The sequence below is a fragment of the Barbatula barbatula genome (assembly GCF_947034865.1).
Source record: "Barbatula barbatula genome assembly, chromosome: 7".
NCBI classification, from domain to species: domain Eukaryota; kingdom Metazoa; phylum Chordata; class Actinopteri; order Cypriniformes; family Nemacheilidae; genus Barbatula; species Barbatula barbatula.
This window is the reverse complement of record NC_136770.1, coordinates 14,682,430-14,701,416: the sequence shown is the minus strand read 5'-3', so window position 1 is coordinate 14,701,416 and position 18,987 is coordinate 14,682,430. Positions and strand designations below refer to the sequence as shown.

Here is an 18,987-nt window from a genome sequence, read left to right as displayed (position 1 = left end):
GACATTCCTTAAGGGATGTTGTGAGGACAGGGGCTATATAACAAGCTCTGTAATACAGACATTTTATTGTGAATGGGGTTTTATTCATGGAAGAATTATCGCCCTTGGCTTGTGTTCTCCATCGGCTCTTTATTCTGTATGTATTACACCCACTCATGCAGATGGAGTACAAGCACTGCTTGGAAACCAGCAGATGTAGAGTAAGAGAACAAAAACTTTGTTGTATCATTCTGTCAATGAAAGATGGAAATGAGGAAGAACAGACGACCTTATGCTTTTCTCTGTTGTAAGGTTTTGGTGAGAGCGCATGCATGGCGACTGTAGGATTGGGTGGTGCAGGGATGTTTGAATACAAGCTTTAGTTTGCACATGAAACACTTTTGTCGGTCCTTGTGGGCCAGATACTTTTAAAATGTTCTCACAAATAGTGCAGGGACACATACATTTACAAATTAAAATCAAATGCGTACAGGAAATTGATATAAGAAAAGAGCAGAGTATTTCTTATTAATTTTATGTCATATTTATTTGATAAATATTTTATTTGTCATAATCCTAAAGCTTCTAGGCAGGGCTGAAGGCAATGTGGTTTAATGTGAGTGATTTCAGTTTTGCCTTTTTAAAGGTAAAGGACACAGCATTTCAAGCTCTGTGCACAAAAAAATAGATAATTTCACAATTATGAGTGGCCTTTAGTTTCTAAATTGGGACGTATGTGCAAAACTGGCCATCCATTATGTTATCTCATTACAGTCTGAGAACGTACCAAAGAGCATCTATTGTGGAGAAAATGTATGTTGACTTTTGTTGCCAAGTTTCTTCAATCATTCTGTGCTATTATGTTTCTTTAAATTCTTAACATTACAATTTCATATCAAGACCCCGAATAACATTTTGTATGCACGATTTTTAATGTGTGCTCAGAATAAATGGCATTGGATTGTGTGTGAATCTATGGTCTCTCTCAGTGGGTGAGCAGAGTTTGAGTGCCAGAGAAGAGGAAGGGTCTGACGTAAACCTGCCAAAAACAGCTGCGGGAGAGACGCAGGAAGGCGTTACATAGAGAGCATGTGAGGGGGCAAGAGCCAAATAGAGGGAGGACACCCCAAGAGAGACTAAGAAGGAGAGAATGTATGTGAAGGAAAGTGGAGGAGACATGATTCTGGGCTGGAAGTGAAGAGCAAAGCATTGAGGAACACATCTGAAGAGGAGAGGTCCTGGAGAAATAAACTAAAAAGGAATAACATTAAAGGAAAAAGTTTCTTGGTGCAACCTGGAGTGGAAACTGAAGGACACGAGGACTAAGCAAGTGATAGAAAGGGACAGGATTTCCAAGCAAAAAAAATAAGGGACGGAAAGACAAAACATGGGTTGTGTATTCAGTAAACAACGGTGGGGTGAAGAGAGGGATCCCCAATCCTTGGAGCCTCTGAAGACACGGGACTGCACAGAGGATGCAGAGATTCTCAGCTTAACAGAGGTATGCATGTGTACGTCTACATTAGGTCAAATAAATACAGTGGTCTCTGTTTCCCAACCTTTAGATAAATCATAAAACTATTAGAGGACTAAATATCTTAAGAAGCTACGAACTAAGAATTTTTAGACAGGAGGAAGACTACATAGGAAACGTAACGTGTGATGCAACTGAAGTGACTTTTAATCATTTAATAATATAATATTTACATAAATTATTTATATATATAAGTATTTATAAATTTAGATGAAGTATAAACATGCCACACCAACAGACTTGCGGCTGCTGTCACCTGTTGAAACTTCATGTCTGCTACCCAAATGCCATTTGAGATAGTGAAAGAATAAGCAATTTAGTTTTGATTTAAATGTTCATTATATGCATCAATCATGAATATCAAATCCTTTTATTGTCACTCAACCATATGCACAAGCGCAACAGTAGGTGAAAAGCTTGTGTGCAGTTCTGGTCGACAAGGCAGTATATAGAGATCGAATATTTAAGAATATTAGCTTAAATGATCACCATTGAAATGTGTTCTCATACCCTCCACACACATAGCATGGGACACTATGGTAGCATTGCCCTGTCACTCATACAGTGGCAAGCTGTCTCTTTCAGGATTGGACCGCTTTAATATGTTGTGTAGAATGGAAAATTAAAACCATTCGAACTTTACATAAATAGACTAAGTGAACATTTCCACTCCACACGCCTACTCTTTGTAACAAACCCTTATATGTGGTATGCACGGTGTGTTAGTGACCAAAAAAACAGTTGTCATTGCCAAATTACCAAATTATCACACACATGCAAGTATACACACAAACACGTACGTTTCCTAGTGGTCAGAAAGACTGGATAAAAATAGACTGGAATTCTGGGACAGTGGAAGCATACCTCGGCCTTCCCACCTGCTCCTGTCTGCTCCTGCCTGGATTGTAAATGTGCCTGTATTGCAGTAAGAACAAGAGATTGACGGCCAAAACCCCTTAAATGTCATAATATGGCAGAGAAAAACGTTTTGTTGTTCCTCTGTCACTGTGTTGCACTGTCATAGTGCATATTTGTGCCACATTGATATTTCCTGTAATCTCATCCTGCACTCTTCAAAGTGAAAAGCATTACAATTCTGCTGTGTGTGTTGGATATGTGGTGAAATGCTTGGTCTATGGCCAAACACAGAGAGAGAGACAGAAAGTCTGGTTGGCTGAATCATTGAAAAGTGTTTTGTAAAGAATTGTTAGTACCCAAAGTTACAAATCTGATTTACATTTAATGTTTTGATGTCAGTGGCATGCAAGTATGTAAATATAACCAAGTCATAGGAACCTTTGGACTGGTCGATGAATGAACAGCAGTATTATGAAACAATCTCTGTGCTTAAGTGCATACATTACACAGACGGCATACATTTAATTCAGAAATAAATGGCATAACCGGCAATGAGTAAAGGTTGTTAAATAACTTCAGCAATTCCTTTGCTCTTTTTTGTCGACTACATTTCATTTACATTTATTTGCACAATATTGAAACAATAATTTGCTTCAAAATAAGCCTGTAGATGGCAGCATTTTAACATCATAATAAATATTCTCATATTAAGGCCATTGCTGGAGTGTTAAATAGGTTGACTGTGAAATATATCAGTATTTACACTATATTAGTGTATAAATGAGTGTTGTTGTAGTAAAACCTGAGATCACATTGTGGCAACCATGGCCCACATGAGGTCAATGTAAAAATGGAGAAATGTTTCTGTGAGGGTTAGGTTTAGGGGTGTTCTTGAGGGTAGAAAATACCATTAGGACAGTATAAATGACCATACCCGTCTATGACCAGTCCCCACAAAAAGATCAAAACAAACGTTTGTGAGTGGTCTTGGTTAACCCTGCAGTCCCCACAAATATAGTAATACAGTAGTTTTTTACCTTGCTCATGAAGAAAAAAGCTAGCATTTAAATCAATATATATATATATATATATATATACACTAGTAGATTATAATAAAATATCATATAATTATTAGGTTTAGGGTAGTGTGAAAAAATCTATCCCCATAAAACACAGAAACATACTGTACCTGTGTTTGTATGTCATTTCTTGAATGAATGGATGTAGCTTTAAAAAGAGTTCTGTCATCATAGAGTTATCCTCTAATACAAACATGCTCTTCTTCTTCATATCCCGTATGAATGATTGATTTATGGTCATATCACAGCGACTGGGGGTGTATGGACATGTGTACTTATTGTTCTTTAATATCTAGACACACAAGAGCAGATGTGTTTTACAAACAATGGCTTAATACACAAATGAAATGACTTAGCCACACATGTCACAATATAACAACATATGTAACCATAAATAACATATAATAGCATATGTATCAAAAGTTTCCATTATCCAACAAGGTAATTATAGATTGATTTTGTCAAGCAAACATGTTAATGTGTTTAGGAATATTGTTGCTCACTTATTCATGTAACTCACATGTTTTTTAGAACTCAATGATTACAATGAAAAGGATTGGTTCTGTTGAGCTTGTGCAAGTAGTTTTGGAGGATATTGATTATCCCCAACATTTGATTTGGCATTAACAAAATGTCTGTCACCTCACTGCGATAGAATTTCGCCACTGTATAATTTATAAGTATTAATATAAACTGTATTATTGCTATTCTGAGCAGCTGGGGAAAATGGGTTCACACGCGTTTAAAGAAAGGACCTTCAAGAAGAAGCATCACTGTGCTGTCTGCAAACAAACGCTCGACAGCCATGGCATGTATTGCAGAGGTGAATTTGATTTTCATAACATCATTGTTTCACATCTTAAGTAAGCCATTATTCCTGCGATGGCCATTGGCTGGTCCAAGCAATGCAGGTGATTTTGACATCTTATGTTAGTCCCCTCAATGTTGTAAATTGGTATTGAAACATGTAGCAGGTATGCATTATTACATATAATATTGTATCAATTTAATTCAACATATATTTATACAATATGTATTTAACACAATACTTATTTTTTTCATCGCAGAATGTAAAACCGCTGTACATAAGATATGTGAGGAAAAGGTAAGATATTGCTTAATAATCTCTCTCTCTTTCTCTCTCTCTCTCTCTCTTCTCTTCTCTTCTCTTCTATTTCTCGCTCTCTCAAATGTTATTATCTCTATTCATGTTACTACTATGAAGTACAGTGGATCACTTTACACGTTGGCTGAACTTCCATTTTGACTGTAACCACACTGGACATGTGTTGGAAAGATCAATATTCTCTTTGTCTGTGTCAGTGTGTTTCTAGTAGCCTCGTAGTAGCCTGTAATACTTAGCTCATGGATTCAATCTCAGGCATGTGTCTGGCAAATTTCTAAATGTAAATGTTTTTGTCTTTCCTTGGATTTTGGCCTTACGCGTGAGGTATTGAACTCTGGTTATCTTTGGTATTAATAGAAATTGCATTCAGTCACCGGATGCCAGTATACCATCATACTGGATATAAACCAGTATATCTGCATGCTACACACCGCAGCTGTTCTCCTCTCTCTCTTCTCCTCTTTCTCACTCCATCTTTCTTTTTCTATTTTATATCAGGGTTCTCTGTTTTTTTTTGTCACCACACAAACCAGAGGTAGCGAGTGGAAGGTCTTTCTGAGAGAGAGAGAGAGAGAGAGAGAGAGAGAGATACAGTGAGCGGGAGAAAGAGTCAGACAGTTAAAAGTGAGAGAGATGCAGACAGAAAGAGAGAACGCTTGTTACATGCATGCTACAGGAACTATAGAAAATTGAACTTTCATCTCGGACAGGTATTGATGCTTTTAGTTTTTGAATAAAGCATGAAAATTTGATTTCATTCTGCTTTCGTAGAAGTTTTTGTGTAGCCTGCTTTTGATTTTGGAATGAATAATTAAATTGTATTTGTAGCAAGATAATCATTCATGCCGTTTGTCATGAAATGTAATAGAAACCATAGAAAACTATTTACAGGATGAAAGTGGATCACGACTTTAAGAGGCAGTAAATAAAACATTGTTATGATCATTGTTAGATGTTTGTTTAGTTTAGATGTGTGTGTGTCTGGCAGTCAGTTGCTACCTGGCAGAACAGGATGTAGTTAATAGACCCCTATGTGTTCCCTTATCCTTGATATCCTAGGGTTTGTTTTTCTAAAAGAAAAATCGTAAACTTCAGTGTAATGTGTGGTGAATATTTGCATCGTATTTGTGAAAATTGCTCTTACACCCTGTTGTTGAGATTATTAGATTTATAGTAAACATGATGTGACCTATTTGTAAGCGCCTATTAAAATATCCAATTTCACTTTGTTGGTGAGAATGTTTTTAAAAATGTGTACTCACAAATAGAACTACACACACACACAACAGAATCAAAAGAGGCACAGGCCAGCTGTTCATCTGAAATAGAGTTGGAGTGGAAATAGTTCATAAAGCCAGTAGGCATGTCACCTATCCTGTGATTTAAGGTCAACTGCTTTAGTTCCTCTTAATACTTCATATTTGGTTTCACATTTTATGAATAGTTTCTGTCCACATTAACCTCTATGCATGCAAAGAAAACATGAAATATTTGATCAAATGTTCAAGTCAAAGTTAATCTACTGTACATGCAGATCAGTATTTTTGCAAGAAACACGACCTATAGTAAATGCGTCCTCAAAATCTCAAGTGTGTAGACATGTATGCTCCCAAAATTTAGGCAAGACAAGTCTGTACGTTAAAATGTGAGCTAGTTACTGCAAAGGAAGCTAAATAAACATGTGCAATACACACACTGTGTTAAACAGTACCAGATGTTCCCTGGTGTGATAATAACCTAATGAGGACAGAGAGGATGTATTTAAATGGAGAGTCACCCAGTCGCCCCAAAGTATGTGGACGTAAGAGACTGTTGTGTGACTCTGCTGTCTAAACCTTTTAAATTATTCATTCAAGATTTCGTGTTTTTGGTTGTCCGATTTACCATCTCATATACTACCTACAGTATGATCGTTTTGTTTCTTACTCTATTTCAGGTGTCTTTCCCCTGTGAATCAATTGCAGATCCAGTAAGAATTGGCACTGTATACATACAGTATCAACATCTTTTGACTAACAATCAGCAGTGAAAGTGTAATCTTTTAGTTACAATTCAGCAATCATTTTTGTGGAATGTCAGGTTTCCTGTCCTTTTCTCTTATAGCCCCCATTTCCAAACCAGATGGACATCCCTCCCAGGTAAGAAAAGAGAAATGTTCTCCGAACATTTTATCAGTCAGTGTCCTAAAAGATTGAATTGTTCCGCCAAATAGAAAAGGGCTACTTTTTTAATAAAATGTTGGTTTTGTCACTTATGAAACCAATATTGTTTGCACAATTTTAGTTTTTGTCTACAAAACTAATTTCAGACATTTAAGCATGGCTTTTTAAAAACAGGTCAAGAGAAAATTTCACTCTAGTTAAACTGTATGAGTTGTATTTTATTATAAATATTGTGTTAACTACGTTCAAGTTTGGATGTTTTTGTATACGAGTTTAACTTTTCTTGATGTTTTGTTTGGATTGCAGTAGAAACAGCATAGAGAGTGTTATGGAGAGGGTGATGGACAACCAGTATGACTTTGACTTGACCTACATCACTGAGCGCATCATCTCTGTCCTCTACCTGCCCAACCTGGAAGAGCAACGGTACAACGTCAACATGATGGAAGTGGCGGCCATGTTGAAATCTAAACATCAAGATAAATTCTTGGTCAGTTGCACAGCCGTTTGTAATGTTAATGCATTGTTGAGTTCTAATACCATATGAATCATCACTCTTATTCCTCTTTCTTAGCTTATAAACCTGTCAGAAAAACGACATGACATCTGCAGGCTCAATCCAAAGGTACCAAAACATTATTTTATTAAATCACATCTGTATATAATTTCATGCACCAGATTGAAGATTGCAGATTGCAGATTGAATTCTGTTTATGCGTTATTTTATGTCTCAGGTTGAGGAGTTTGCCTGGCCTGATCTGCATGCTCCGCCGCTCGATAAGATATGTGCTATGTGCAAGACCATGGAGAGCTGGCTTACCTCTGACGCCCAAAACGTGGTGGTACTGCACTGCAAGGTTAGAAGTCAGACATTGTTTGATATTTCATATCGCAGCTGTTGGACGGAAATCTTTTATCAACAGATTTTGTCCTTATTTTTGTTTTTATATTTTTATTATTGTCAGTAAAACCTCATAACTCAACTGCACCTTTATTGTGATTGAGTTATCTGCGACAAATGCCTAAGTGTTTTCACCGGTGAATAATTCTTTTCTTTTCTGACTCTCTCCTTGCATATCACTTCTTCAGGGAAACAAAGGGAAAGCCGGAGTGATTGTAGCCGCTTACATGCACTACAGCAAGATATCAGCTGGGTACTTACACACAAGCACATTTACCAATTAAGGAGATTGAAAATGTGTACACCACCGCAGATAGCAAATCATCACCCAAAGACAGATCTTGTTCCTCTCAAGAAATAAAGCTAGTATGCATTAATAGTCCTAGTGCTAGTAACACCAAGATCCTAGATTTGATTCCCAATATTGTAAGTCAGTTGGTTAAAGATGAAATGCACAAATACTGCATCTTTTAGAAGCATTTTATTGTTGTTCATTATTTAAATGTGTTGACAATGGATGCTTGTGTTTGTGTGCAGTGCCGAACAGGCTCTCTCGACCGTTGCTATGAGGAAATTCTGTGAGGATAAAATCTCTCCCTTTCTACAGCCCTCTCAAAACAGGTACAACCAAGTGTTCTATCTGCATTTTCCAGGACAACTTGTTCTAGCTTCATGATGCTCTCTATTTGTCTGTCTGTCACAGGTACATACATTATTTTGCCGGCCTTCTCTCGGGTACAATAAAGATGAACAGCTCACCCCTGTTCCTCCATCAGGTTTATATTCCAGCTTTGCTAAACTACCAGTCAGAACAAGGTACAACATCAATTTCGCATGAATACACACACTCACAAACTACACAAATCGACAGACTTACAGTACATGCAATCTGCACATGCAGTGTCCTACTGACTCAAAATGTTCACAAGTTATTTTTGTCAAACTTTTCATTCATGGCTATGCTCTAAACAGCCATGTTTTAACCCATTATTTCAAATAGAAAAAGTCCCTGCAGATTTCACGTGGGCCTATTATATCTGTAAATATTGCACAGTTCTGTTGAGGTACAGCATCAGCATATATCCCACTGCAATTCGCAGGTTACTCTCCTTTCCTGAAGATCTATCAGTCATTACAGTTGGTCTATTCTTCCAGAAAATAGTAAGTGTCTATTAAATCAAAATATTAGGTTGGGATTTTTGTCAGAGTTGCCTTTGCCTGACTGTTGGCACATTTGATAGTTGCTCTGGATACAGTAAGGTTAAACAAAATAAAAAAAATTAAATGCTCTGCTATATTGAGCTGGTAAGCTAGCGGGCCTGGCTATGTCCCAGGCCTGTTTTTTTCTTCTTACCATTAATTTTGGTTGTCAATATTAATATACTATATAAAGTATATATAAATATCATTTGTAACTGGTAAGGAAAGTTGCTGGCTGAGGCCATGGGTTCCATTCACACAAATGTAATTCGGATAAATGCATCTGGCAAATGCTTAAATGCGTAAATGCATTTAAAGTTTTGTTACTTTGTCTGATTCTTGTACATCTTTGTTTACTGACTGTTGATCGATATGTATGTTGCAGTGATATTCAGGGTCCTAATGGTAAGATGCTCTGTGTGAAAATTGAACCAGCTCTACTGCTGAAGGGAGACATCCTGGTAAGCAACCCTCATAAATTCATTCTTGTATTAGAAACCCAATTTCTACATCATCCTGCCAATGGCATTCTTAAATAAACATTTTAAACTATAGGGCCTATGTCTTCGAGTTGGTTGCAAAGGCATTAATAGGTAGTTGCAATGATGTTCTGGTTAAGTACTGACCACAAGACATCAGTATTACCCCAAACTGACCTTTCTCTCTTTCTGTCTGTACATAGATTAAGGGTTTTCAACACCATTCGGGTGCGTGTAAGAGGGAATGCGTATTTAGGGTTCAGTTTCACACCTGCAGTGTTCATGGATCTCAGCTTACCTTTGCAAAAGGGGAACTAGACCAAGCTTGCACAGGTAAACACAAACATACAGTCAGTGGTGCAAATTTCTATTTAACTTTGTAGGGACACACACTTTGGGTTTCAGATATGTCTATATCTCAAAATACTAATCATATTATTATTCACATTTGCTTACAATGCAACCATGTCACAAGCTGAATGTAGCCTATACGAAGAATATCGCTGTATGTATAAATACTTGATGTTTCATGTGCTGTGATGCAATGTAGATATTTTCGTTCTTAGTCATGGTCAATACTGAATTTACTAACATTTAATAGCAAGTTATTTTATACATTGAGTAATAAATACAAATGTATGATTGTATGGGACGATTTATTCCCTTTCAAGCAAACCCCACAAATCTTCAGTATACATCTTAATCAGAACTTTAAAAAATTATGTTTTCTGTATTATGTTGTTGATTTGTGTGTAAATATTTGTAGATGACAGTTTCCCGGTAGATGCCAGGGTGGAGTTTCTGTTCTCTTCTGGGCCGCAGAGGGTGAGAGGTACAGATCTATCTGTTACACTTTTCACCATAACTCCTACCATTAGCACGTTCTTAATACTCCATCTGGGTGTGTTGTGGGCAACAGAGGTGCAGGGGAATGAGACAGGAGTTTCTGTGGATTACGGCAATGCAGACCCTGTTGTGCGATGGGACTCGTATGAAAACTTTAACCTTCATCATCAGGATAGTATTGAAAGTATGTATGCTTATTTCTCAACCTAAACATGAAACACATACAGTATATCCAGATATAATAAAATACAATGCTGCTCACTAAAGTTCCTTTTCCAATGTTGGGCCAAATGTAATACATTACATTTATTATACACTCACCTAAAGGATTATTAGAACACCTGTTCAATTTCTCATTAATGCAATTATCTAATCAACCAATCACATGGCAGTTGCTTCAATGCATTTAGGGGTGTGGTCCTGGACAAGACAATCTCCTGAACTCCAAACTGAATGTCAGAATGGAAAAGAAAGGTGATTAAAGTCATTTTGAGCGTGGCATGGTTGTTGGTGCCAGACGGGCCGGTCTGAGTATTTCACAATCTGCTCAATTACTGGGATTTTCACGTACAACCATTTCTAGGGTTTACAAAGAATGGTGTGAAAAGGGAAAAACATCCAGTATGCAGAAGTCATGTGGGCGAAAATGCCTTGTTGATGCAAGAGGTCATTGGAGAATGGGCCGACTGATTCAAGCTGATAGAAGAGCAACTTTGAACAACTTTTTCGTTACAACCGAGGTATGCAGCAAAGCATTTGTGAAGCCACAACACGCACAACCTTGAGGCGGATGGGCTACAACAGCAGAAGACCCCACCGGGTACCAGTCATCTTCACTACAAATAAGAAAAAGAGGCTACAATTTGCACGAGCTCACCAAAATTGGACAGTTGAAGACTGGAAAAATGTTGCCTGGTCTGATGAGTCTCGATTTCTGTTGAGACATTCAGATGGTATAGTCAGAATTTGGCATAAACAAAATGAGAACATGGATCCATCATGCCTTGTTACCACTGTGCACTGTGGTGGTGGTGTAATGGTGTGGGGGATGTTTTCTTGGCACACTTTAGGCCTCTTTGTGCCAATTGGGCATTGTTTAAATGCCACGGCCTACCTGACCATGTCCATCCCTTTATGACCACCATGTACCCGTCCTCTGATGGCTACTTCCAGCAGGATAATGCACCATGTCACAAGGCTCGAATCATTTCAAATTGGTTTCTTGAACATGACAATGAGTTCACTATACTAAAATGTCCCCCACAGTCACCAGATCTCCACCCAATAGAGCATCTTTGGGATGTGGTGGAACGGGAGCTTCGTGCCCTGGATGTGCATCCCACAAATCTCCATCAACTGCAAGATGCTATCCTATCAATATGGGCCAACATTTCTAAAGAATGCTTTCAGCACCTTGTTGAATCAATGCCATGTAGAATTAAGGCAGTTCTGAAGGCGAAAGAGGGTCAAACACAGTATTAGTATGGTGTTCCTAATAATCCTTTAGGTGAGTGTATGTACACTTGTAATAAAGTAATACATTTACAGACAGAATGAGATGTTCATTGCGACTGTGTTATGAAGGATGATCAGATATTTATTTTTATAGGACTAACTTTTTACTTGATTTGTGTTTACTTTGCTCAAATAGCACACTTGTACAGTGAGACAGAAATTGGAATCAAAAAAACAAACCAGTGACAAATTGTGAGTGGCAACATGCATTCTGCCATTAGACAACAGGGCTGAAAATTCCCAGCCTATAACTGTTTGTAAACCGTACCATGCCGAACCAGGCTCAAGTTGAAATATAACTGTAACCTCTCCTTACTGTTCGGCCCTACTGTGGAAACGTTACTTAAGTATGTGCATTCAATACACTATGTGGTCAAAGTACATTGACACCTAAATTCTTTAGGAGAGGGTGTCCACATCCTTTTGGCCATGTGGTTAACATGCATTCAACACAGCTAATGTATTCAAAACAAAAGTAACCTGGTTGTCTCTGTGTATTTATTCCTGTAACACACAGATATCTGTCACACACGTGGGCCTTTGGATGGTAGTCTGTACGCTCAGGTGAAAAAGCGGCGTGCGCCAGGGTCCAGTCCCAGCAGTTGCCTTGCCTCCATCACAAACTTCACACACTCGCCCAGCCATTCCACTTCTGCTCCTATGCCACTCAGCCCAAACACAACTCACTCCTCTCCACTTCCTTCCCGTGCTGAAAGGGATAAAAGTGAGAAGGACAGACACAGAGAAACAGCAATACTGGATGATGGCGACTGCTCTCCTCTCAGACAAGAACGTTCAGCTCAACCCTGTTACGGTCGCCCATATTCCCACACTCATTCATTCTGTGGCCCGGATCTGACCAATCCACATGCGCATGCACAAACACACCAACCCAAACACCATACACTTCCCTGCAATCGAACCACCCAAGTGCCCATTCGAGATCTTTGTGTATCCCAACAGGATCTTTTATGGGAGAGAGGGCGCTGTTTGCGCCACCATCCCTGCACTGAAGCAATCAGACAACTGTACTCATACCCTCTTGAAGAATCCCTCTTACACTCACCACTTTCCCACCCACTGTCTTCCCATTCCCACACACTTCCTCCACAAACATGCACATTTTTTTCTGGGGAGGCATGTCCTTTGATCCATTGCTCCGCCCTCTCTCATGGCCACACCCACATGTTTCCGTCTCTCCCCACCAACCAGTCACTGCTTCCTAGCCCCTACCGAGAGCTACATTTTAGCTCAACTCCACCAACATCGTGTTCCTGCCGGGACTGTTCTCGCCTGCGGGAGGATGTTGCTCTCCACTCCTTACGAGAAAGAGAATTTGAGGGTCTTCCATGGTCTCGAGAGTGTGGATTTAGGAGGGAGGCGCCTGTGCACTGGAGGGATAGAAGGGCAGAGAACCATTGGGAGGGCGTACAGGAGGCTGATTTCTGGCGACGCAAAACAATGATGTCTCCAGTGATGTCATCATATGGACACTGCCAGACCATCCCAAAACACGACCCCGCATTGTGTGTTGCAGACACCCAACCTGAACATATTACCCCAATAAGTCCATTTCCCAGCCCCCAAAGCAGTGGCTACCACAGCCCTTATCTGCCCTGTCCCTGCTCTCCACAAGTGCTCAGAGAAAGTCCCAGTTACGCATCTATCAATCATTCTCCAGACTCCGCCCCCTTTGCTCTCATTCCATCCCCACAACAAGCCAATCACAACAATGCTGAAAAGAGTAAGCATATTCTCAATGGTAATCACACAATTACATTGTTAGAATCTGATAAAAAACTCCTTAACTCTTTTTTGTGTGTTTTATAGGTGGTGGTATTAAGGTTTCAGAAGCTGATAAAAGTCACATTAAGGCCCTTACACAGGACAGGTACATTTTCTTTCTTCATGTGCATTAATTTCATGGCATGAGCTTTCCTGCACCCATTAACTCAAATCCATCTGTGTATTTTAACAGTGGACCATTAGAAGTAGGAGATCCAGTAAGAAGTACTGGTGCAGAGGGTGCAATTCTTGAAGGGTCTCTAATCACTGTTGTCTCTGCTGTTAATGGTGCAAAAGAAAATACCGAACCAGAGTGCTCTCAGGTCAACAAGACACCTAGCAGGAAGTCTACCACAGAATCTACCACAGCTCTCATCATTGACCCACCATCATGCCCAAACCCAGACCTCACATCCAAGCTGGTGGAGGTACAGGTACAAACAGAAAAACACAGCCAGCTCAGCAACAGTCTCCTAGAGACTGACAAGGATACAATAGAGATCCAAGACTTGTGTCACATCATAACTTCAAACTCAACAAGTTCTCAACCTACTGTTTGCTCTTCAGAGAGGAGCTCCATCAGTGTTGAAGGGCAAAGCTTGACACCCTTGACTGACTGTAATTCATCCAATGAGGAAAGCAGCAACAGTGACCTGAGAGCTTCGTCTCCTGACCCTGATGGCTATGTCACACCCTCATTTCCTATAGGGTCATACAACTACACTCTACTGACTGTGCCTCATGTGCCATATACAGGCTACACCGCTATCACCATTCCTGCCTCCTTGCTTCAACCTCCTCTTCCAGAAAAACAACGCACATTGGCCCTTCAAAGCGTAGCTGATTGCACTGGTGTCGTCTCATTGAAATCTGATGCTAAAATTTCTTCTTTGACTGGCCAGTTACCTGTCATCAATGAACTGCTTCCTGCAACTAAATGCAAGGTTCCTCCCTCTAATGGAGTGGAGGAACCAGAAAGCCGCCTAAGCTCTAAGTTTGTCCAAGATAGCTCCAAGTACTGGTACAAACCAGGCATCTCTAGAGACCAGGGTGAGAGCATCTGAATTTGCATCCTTACTATTCCTTACTTCAATTCCATTTCTAGGGTTAGGAATGCCATTCCCCTCAATTTGCGAAAAAGTCCACTCATGCTATGGACATAACTTCTGATAATTCTCTTGATAAGAAAACAAGTATGCCATTTAATTTCCAAGCCATCAGAATAACAATACACCACCTAGCGGACATCCACTTCAATATATTATATTCTAAGCATTCCTTAAGACCTGTTCTACACTGAATCACACACGTTTTGCTGCAGTTGACAGAGGTACAGTTAACAGTATATTTCTCTCCTACTCTCCTATTTTAGCTATTGCAGTATTAAGGGATAAAGAGCCTGGCTGCTTCCTCATTAGGGATAGTAATTCTTTCCAGGGCGCATATGGATTGGCCCTCAAAGTCGCCAAACCTCCAGCCCATGCAAGTAATCGCGGTGAGACAGGCAACACTCAGGAGCAGCTGGTTAGGCACTTCCTGATTGAGAGTGGAGCTAAAGGAGTGAAGATCAAAGGCTGCCAAAATGAAACATATTTTGGTGAGAAAAATAACTTGTACTAATCAGTGCCCAAAATAGCGCCTTCTTCTGGTTTTATTCAGATTATTCGTTTTCTACTCACAGGCTCCCTCTCTGCTTTGGTGTATCAGCACTCCATCACACCCGTGTCTCTTCCATGTGTACTGCATATCCCAGATAAAGGTCATACACACAGTTAGCCACATAACAATGCATAGAAGGCACATTTTTTTGATGATGAGTGGGTAAGAACTGTCTGATGTGCGTGTTTTAGATCTTGTTGGAGAATTACAGGAGCTGCAAAGTGGAACGAACACCAGCACAGCTGCGGACCTGTTAAAACAGGGGGCAGGTAAAAACATGCTATGCGTTAACATTGAGATGTTACGTTGAGATGTTACGTACATGCACTTTGTAAAGGTGGTGGGAAAAAGAACGTTTTTGCATACTGTCTGACTCCTTCCCCATCTAATGTTTTTTTTATTTTCTTTCTTCTCCCTTTTTGCCAGCTTGTAATGTTTTGTACCTAAACTCAGTGGAAACGGAATCTTTGACTGGCCCGCAAGCCGTCTCCAAGGCAACCAAGTGTACTTTGACCCAGGAGCGTCATTCTTTGTCAACAGTTGTCCACTTCAAAGTGTCCACACAAGGGATTACCCTCACTGATAATCAGCGCCGGTACGCAGACAAAAACACACATACACTCAATAACACTTACAAATAGTTAATCAACTTGCATTGTTAACTGATGCCCTAATTATTATCATTCTCCAAACAAATATTCAGCATTATCCTACAAATATGTGATTACTTTATTCTTTAGTCATTCAAGTAAACTTCATGCCTTCCAGGCTCATGTCTAAGACAATCTGATACTGCCCATTTAGACATTGAAAAGGGATTAAAACAGTCCTTCTTGTTCTTTCCGTGTCTTTGAAAGAAAAACACATGCACATGCACATCTAATCTATATTCTCTCTTTTTTATGTCTCGCTCTTTAGCTTGTTTTTCAGGCGACATTACCCTATTCACAGTGTGACTTTCAGCAGTGTGGATCCTCTGGATCAAAGGTATATGTAAAGCTTATACAAACATGAAAAAGCTGAAAATATGAATACATACAAAATGCTGATGTCATTGTATGACCCACAAGCACTCGTTTTGTATTGTTTTGTCAGTTTCTAAATGTTTTTAGACCAATGGTTTTGCCTCTCATGCTGATCTAAGACCGCCAATGTTGCCTTCAGATGTTTTTGTGCACGGGCTCTCATGCCTTCTTTTATGTTCCTATCTTGCTTGCTTTGCTTGTACACATTGCTTAGTCAGTATGTGTGTTTGTATTTGTGTGCGCCAGGTGGATTGATGCTGATAACACATCCCACAAGTAAGTATACAAAATCATATTCTCTTACGTCACAGGCAGGTATTTCCAAATTCATTTTAAAGCAAGGCAAGGGTATATTTGTTTCTATCGAGAACAAGCAAATACCAAAGTGATTTTTAAATAAAGCAAAATAAAGTTAAATTAATGATGTATCATAAGCTCTAACCCTTTACTTCTTGTGTTGTATAGGATGTTTGGATTCGTAGCACGGCGCAGTGGTGCTTTGGGAAATGTGTGTCACTTGTTTGCAGAGCTTGACCCAGAGCAACCAGCCACAGCCATTGTGAACTTCATCAATAAAGTCATGCTGGGACTTCAACATCTGCGAAAATGAATGCAGCATAGGGAAGGTAAAGAGAAAAATAGAGAGGAAAACTGACATTTATAGAGAGCAGTAGTGGGTAATTTCAGTGTTAGGTTTACAGCATAAGATACATTTTTATAAGGTATACAGAAATGTATTTTTTATTACAACTTTTTCCAATTCTCTTTTGTTCTGATTTTTTTTTGTAATTTTAATTATTGAAATGGAGTTCATTATAAAGTAAAAAATCTGTGTAATTTTATAAAACAAACAACAATGAACAAGATAGATAGTGAAGAAAATGTAAATGATTAAAAATTAATGAGAGAGAGAGTTTTACCACAAAAATCAATTATTAATTATTTTTGTGAAATAACAAGCTTTATTTCATTTTCCATTGTTTTGTTTTAAAATGTTCTGCTGCCCTTATGCATTTGAGTAAAAGGTCAGAATTTATTTGTATGTTTTGGTTGTTTGTTTTATACTTACAGTGGCTGTTTTGCCTTTTTACTTGCTTTTTTGTATTTATGTCATTTTAATTCTTCATTGTTCTGTTTTAAAATGTTCTGCTGCCCTAATGCATTTGTGTAAAAGGTCAGAATTTATGTATATTTTTTGATTGTTTGTTTTATATTTACAGTGGCTGTTTTGCATTTTTACTTGCTTTTTGGTATTTATTTGATTTTTCTATTGTTCTGTTTTAAAATGTGCTGCTGCTCTAATGCATTTGTGTAAAAGGTTAGAATTTATTTATGTTTTGGTTGTTTGTTTTATATTTACAGTGGCTGTTTTGCATACTTGCTTTTTTGCTATATGTTGGTTGTTGATCAAAATAAATAAAGTCTCATTTTTACATCCTGATTACAGTTATTTAATAAAGGTTTGCAGTAATAATGAGTGCATTTCTCTGTTATTAAAGCAATATTTTATTGAAAAAGAGAAAGGTTATTACAATACACTGATCTGTAACATTATTTCCCTATAGCCTTTGTCTCTAGGATGCCCTTTGCAGATTTTTCTTCTGTCCATCAAGTAATAAACCTGCTTACTTGAATGAACATGTTGAAATTTTAGGTCTCTAGATTAAGGTTCTAAATTGTGAATCACCTCATGGAAACTCCTTTAAATTAGGCAATGACAAGAAAAGCAGTACTAGTCTTTGCTTGTTGTCGGTTAAGCATATTTTGCCTAGGTGTGGTTTGCCATCACAATAGTGTTCAGAATAGATGCATTTTTGTTGTAACATTTATGAAGTGTTAGAAATCTGAAACACGACGTGCTTCTGCACCAATGTTGTTGTTGTCTTTAAAAAGTGCATATTATTTGGGTTATAAATTTATAATAATTTAAATAATTATACAAAATAATAATTGTTATTACAAATTATTGTTGATTGTTGTAAACTGTTAGGTTAAAGATCTGAAAAAGAAGAATAAATTGTTAACAACTTTACTATGTTTCTATTTGAAAAGAAATACTGTTTCAATAGCAATTGAGATGTGGTGTTTTGACAGCATTTTTGTGGAGGAACACTAGATTGTTGACAGTAATTGTGAACACATCAAACTGTCGGATCTTGATTGTGTTACACCCGGATATTACTGACATGTGTTGTCTAATCTGGATTTAGCTGTCACAAATTGTAAGGACTTGACGATATCAAAACCATCTCCCATCATATAAATAAATAATAATGTTCTAATATGAAAGAACTATAACATCATTAACCTAATCCCTCTCCTTTGAATGACTCCGTCTGCGAGGTTGAACATTCGCTCTTTAATTATTTGTTCATTTTTCAACACAACAGTTTTTAACTTCAATTAAATTTTCGATTACAGTGGGGATTTTTTAACATTCTCAAAAGGACGAGGTCCCACCGAGATTTGAACTCGGATCGCTGGATTCAAAGTCCAGAGTGCTAACCATTACACCATGGGACCGGGATGCCATACCTCTGAACAAAGGGGAGTTGTTTGTCTGTACACGTGTGCAAAATCGCTATCGTTATTTTTAAATTATTGTTGTATACATTGTAGGAGTATAATTGCATGCGTGTTAAATAGATACTTTCAGTCAGGGATGGTGCTAAACCTAGCTAGCTTCAATTAGCTAAATCCACGCATGTACCCACGCGGCTCTGACAAATTTACAGCAGTAAATAATCTCACGATTGTGTATTTATGTTTGTAAGCGTATAGCATATTAGCCTTCAGTGTTGTTTAATGGTTATCATGGCATGTTTTCATTTTTTCGTAG

The 18,987-nt window shown here is 38.4% G+C and overlaps 1 protein-coding gene across 1 annotated transcript; it reads left to right on the top strand.

Moving 5' to 3' along the window:
- Window positions 1-1,366: 1,366 nt before the first annotated feature.
- tns2b (tensin 2b) lies at window positions 1,367-17,576 on the top strand (the record flags this gene model as incomplete). Its single annotated transcript, XM_079461027.1, has 26 exons — window positions 1,367-1,480; window positions 4,168-4,273; window positions 4,518-4,555; window positions 6,513-6,545; window positions 6,680-6,714; window positions 7,045-7,228; window positions 7,313-7,363; window positions 7,473-7,595; window positions 7,828-7,892; window positions 8,177-8,260; window positions 8,343-8,455; window positions 8,704-8,800; window positions 9,225-9,300; window positions 9,522-9,651; window positions 10,085-10,150; window positions 10,238-10,348; window positions 12,197-13,441; window positions 13,510-13,570; window positions 13,658-14,514; window positions 14,837-15,061; window positions 15,146-15,223; window positions 15,315-15,392; window positions 15,550-15,718; window positions 16,042-16,110; window positions 16,395-16,424; window positions 16,614-17,576. 26 exons carry the CDS (start codon window positions 1,367-1,369, stop codon window positions 16,756-16,758), a joined length of 4,383 nt encoding a protein of 1,460 aa, XP_079317153.1. The 3' UTR covers window positions 16,759-17,576.
- Window positions 17,577-18,987: the final 1,411 nt, after the last annotated feature.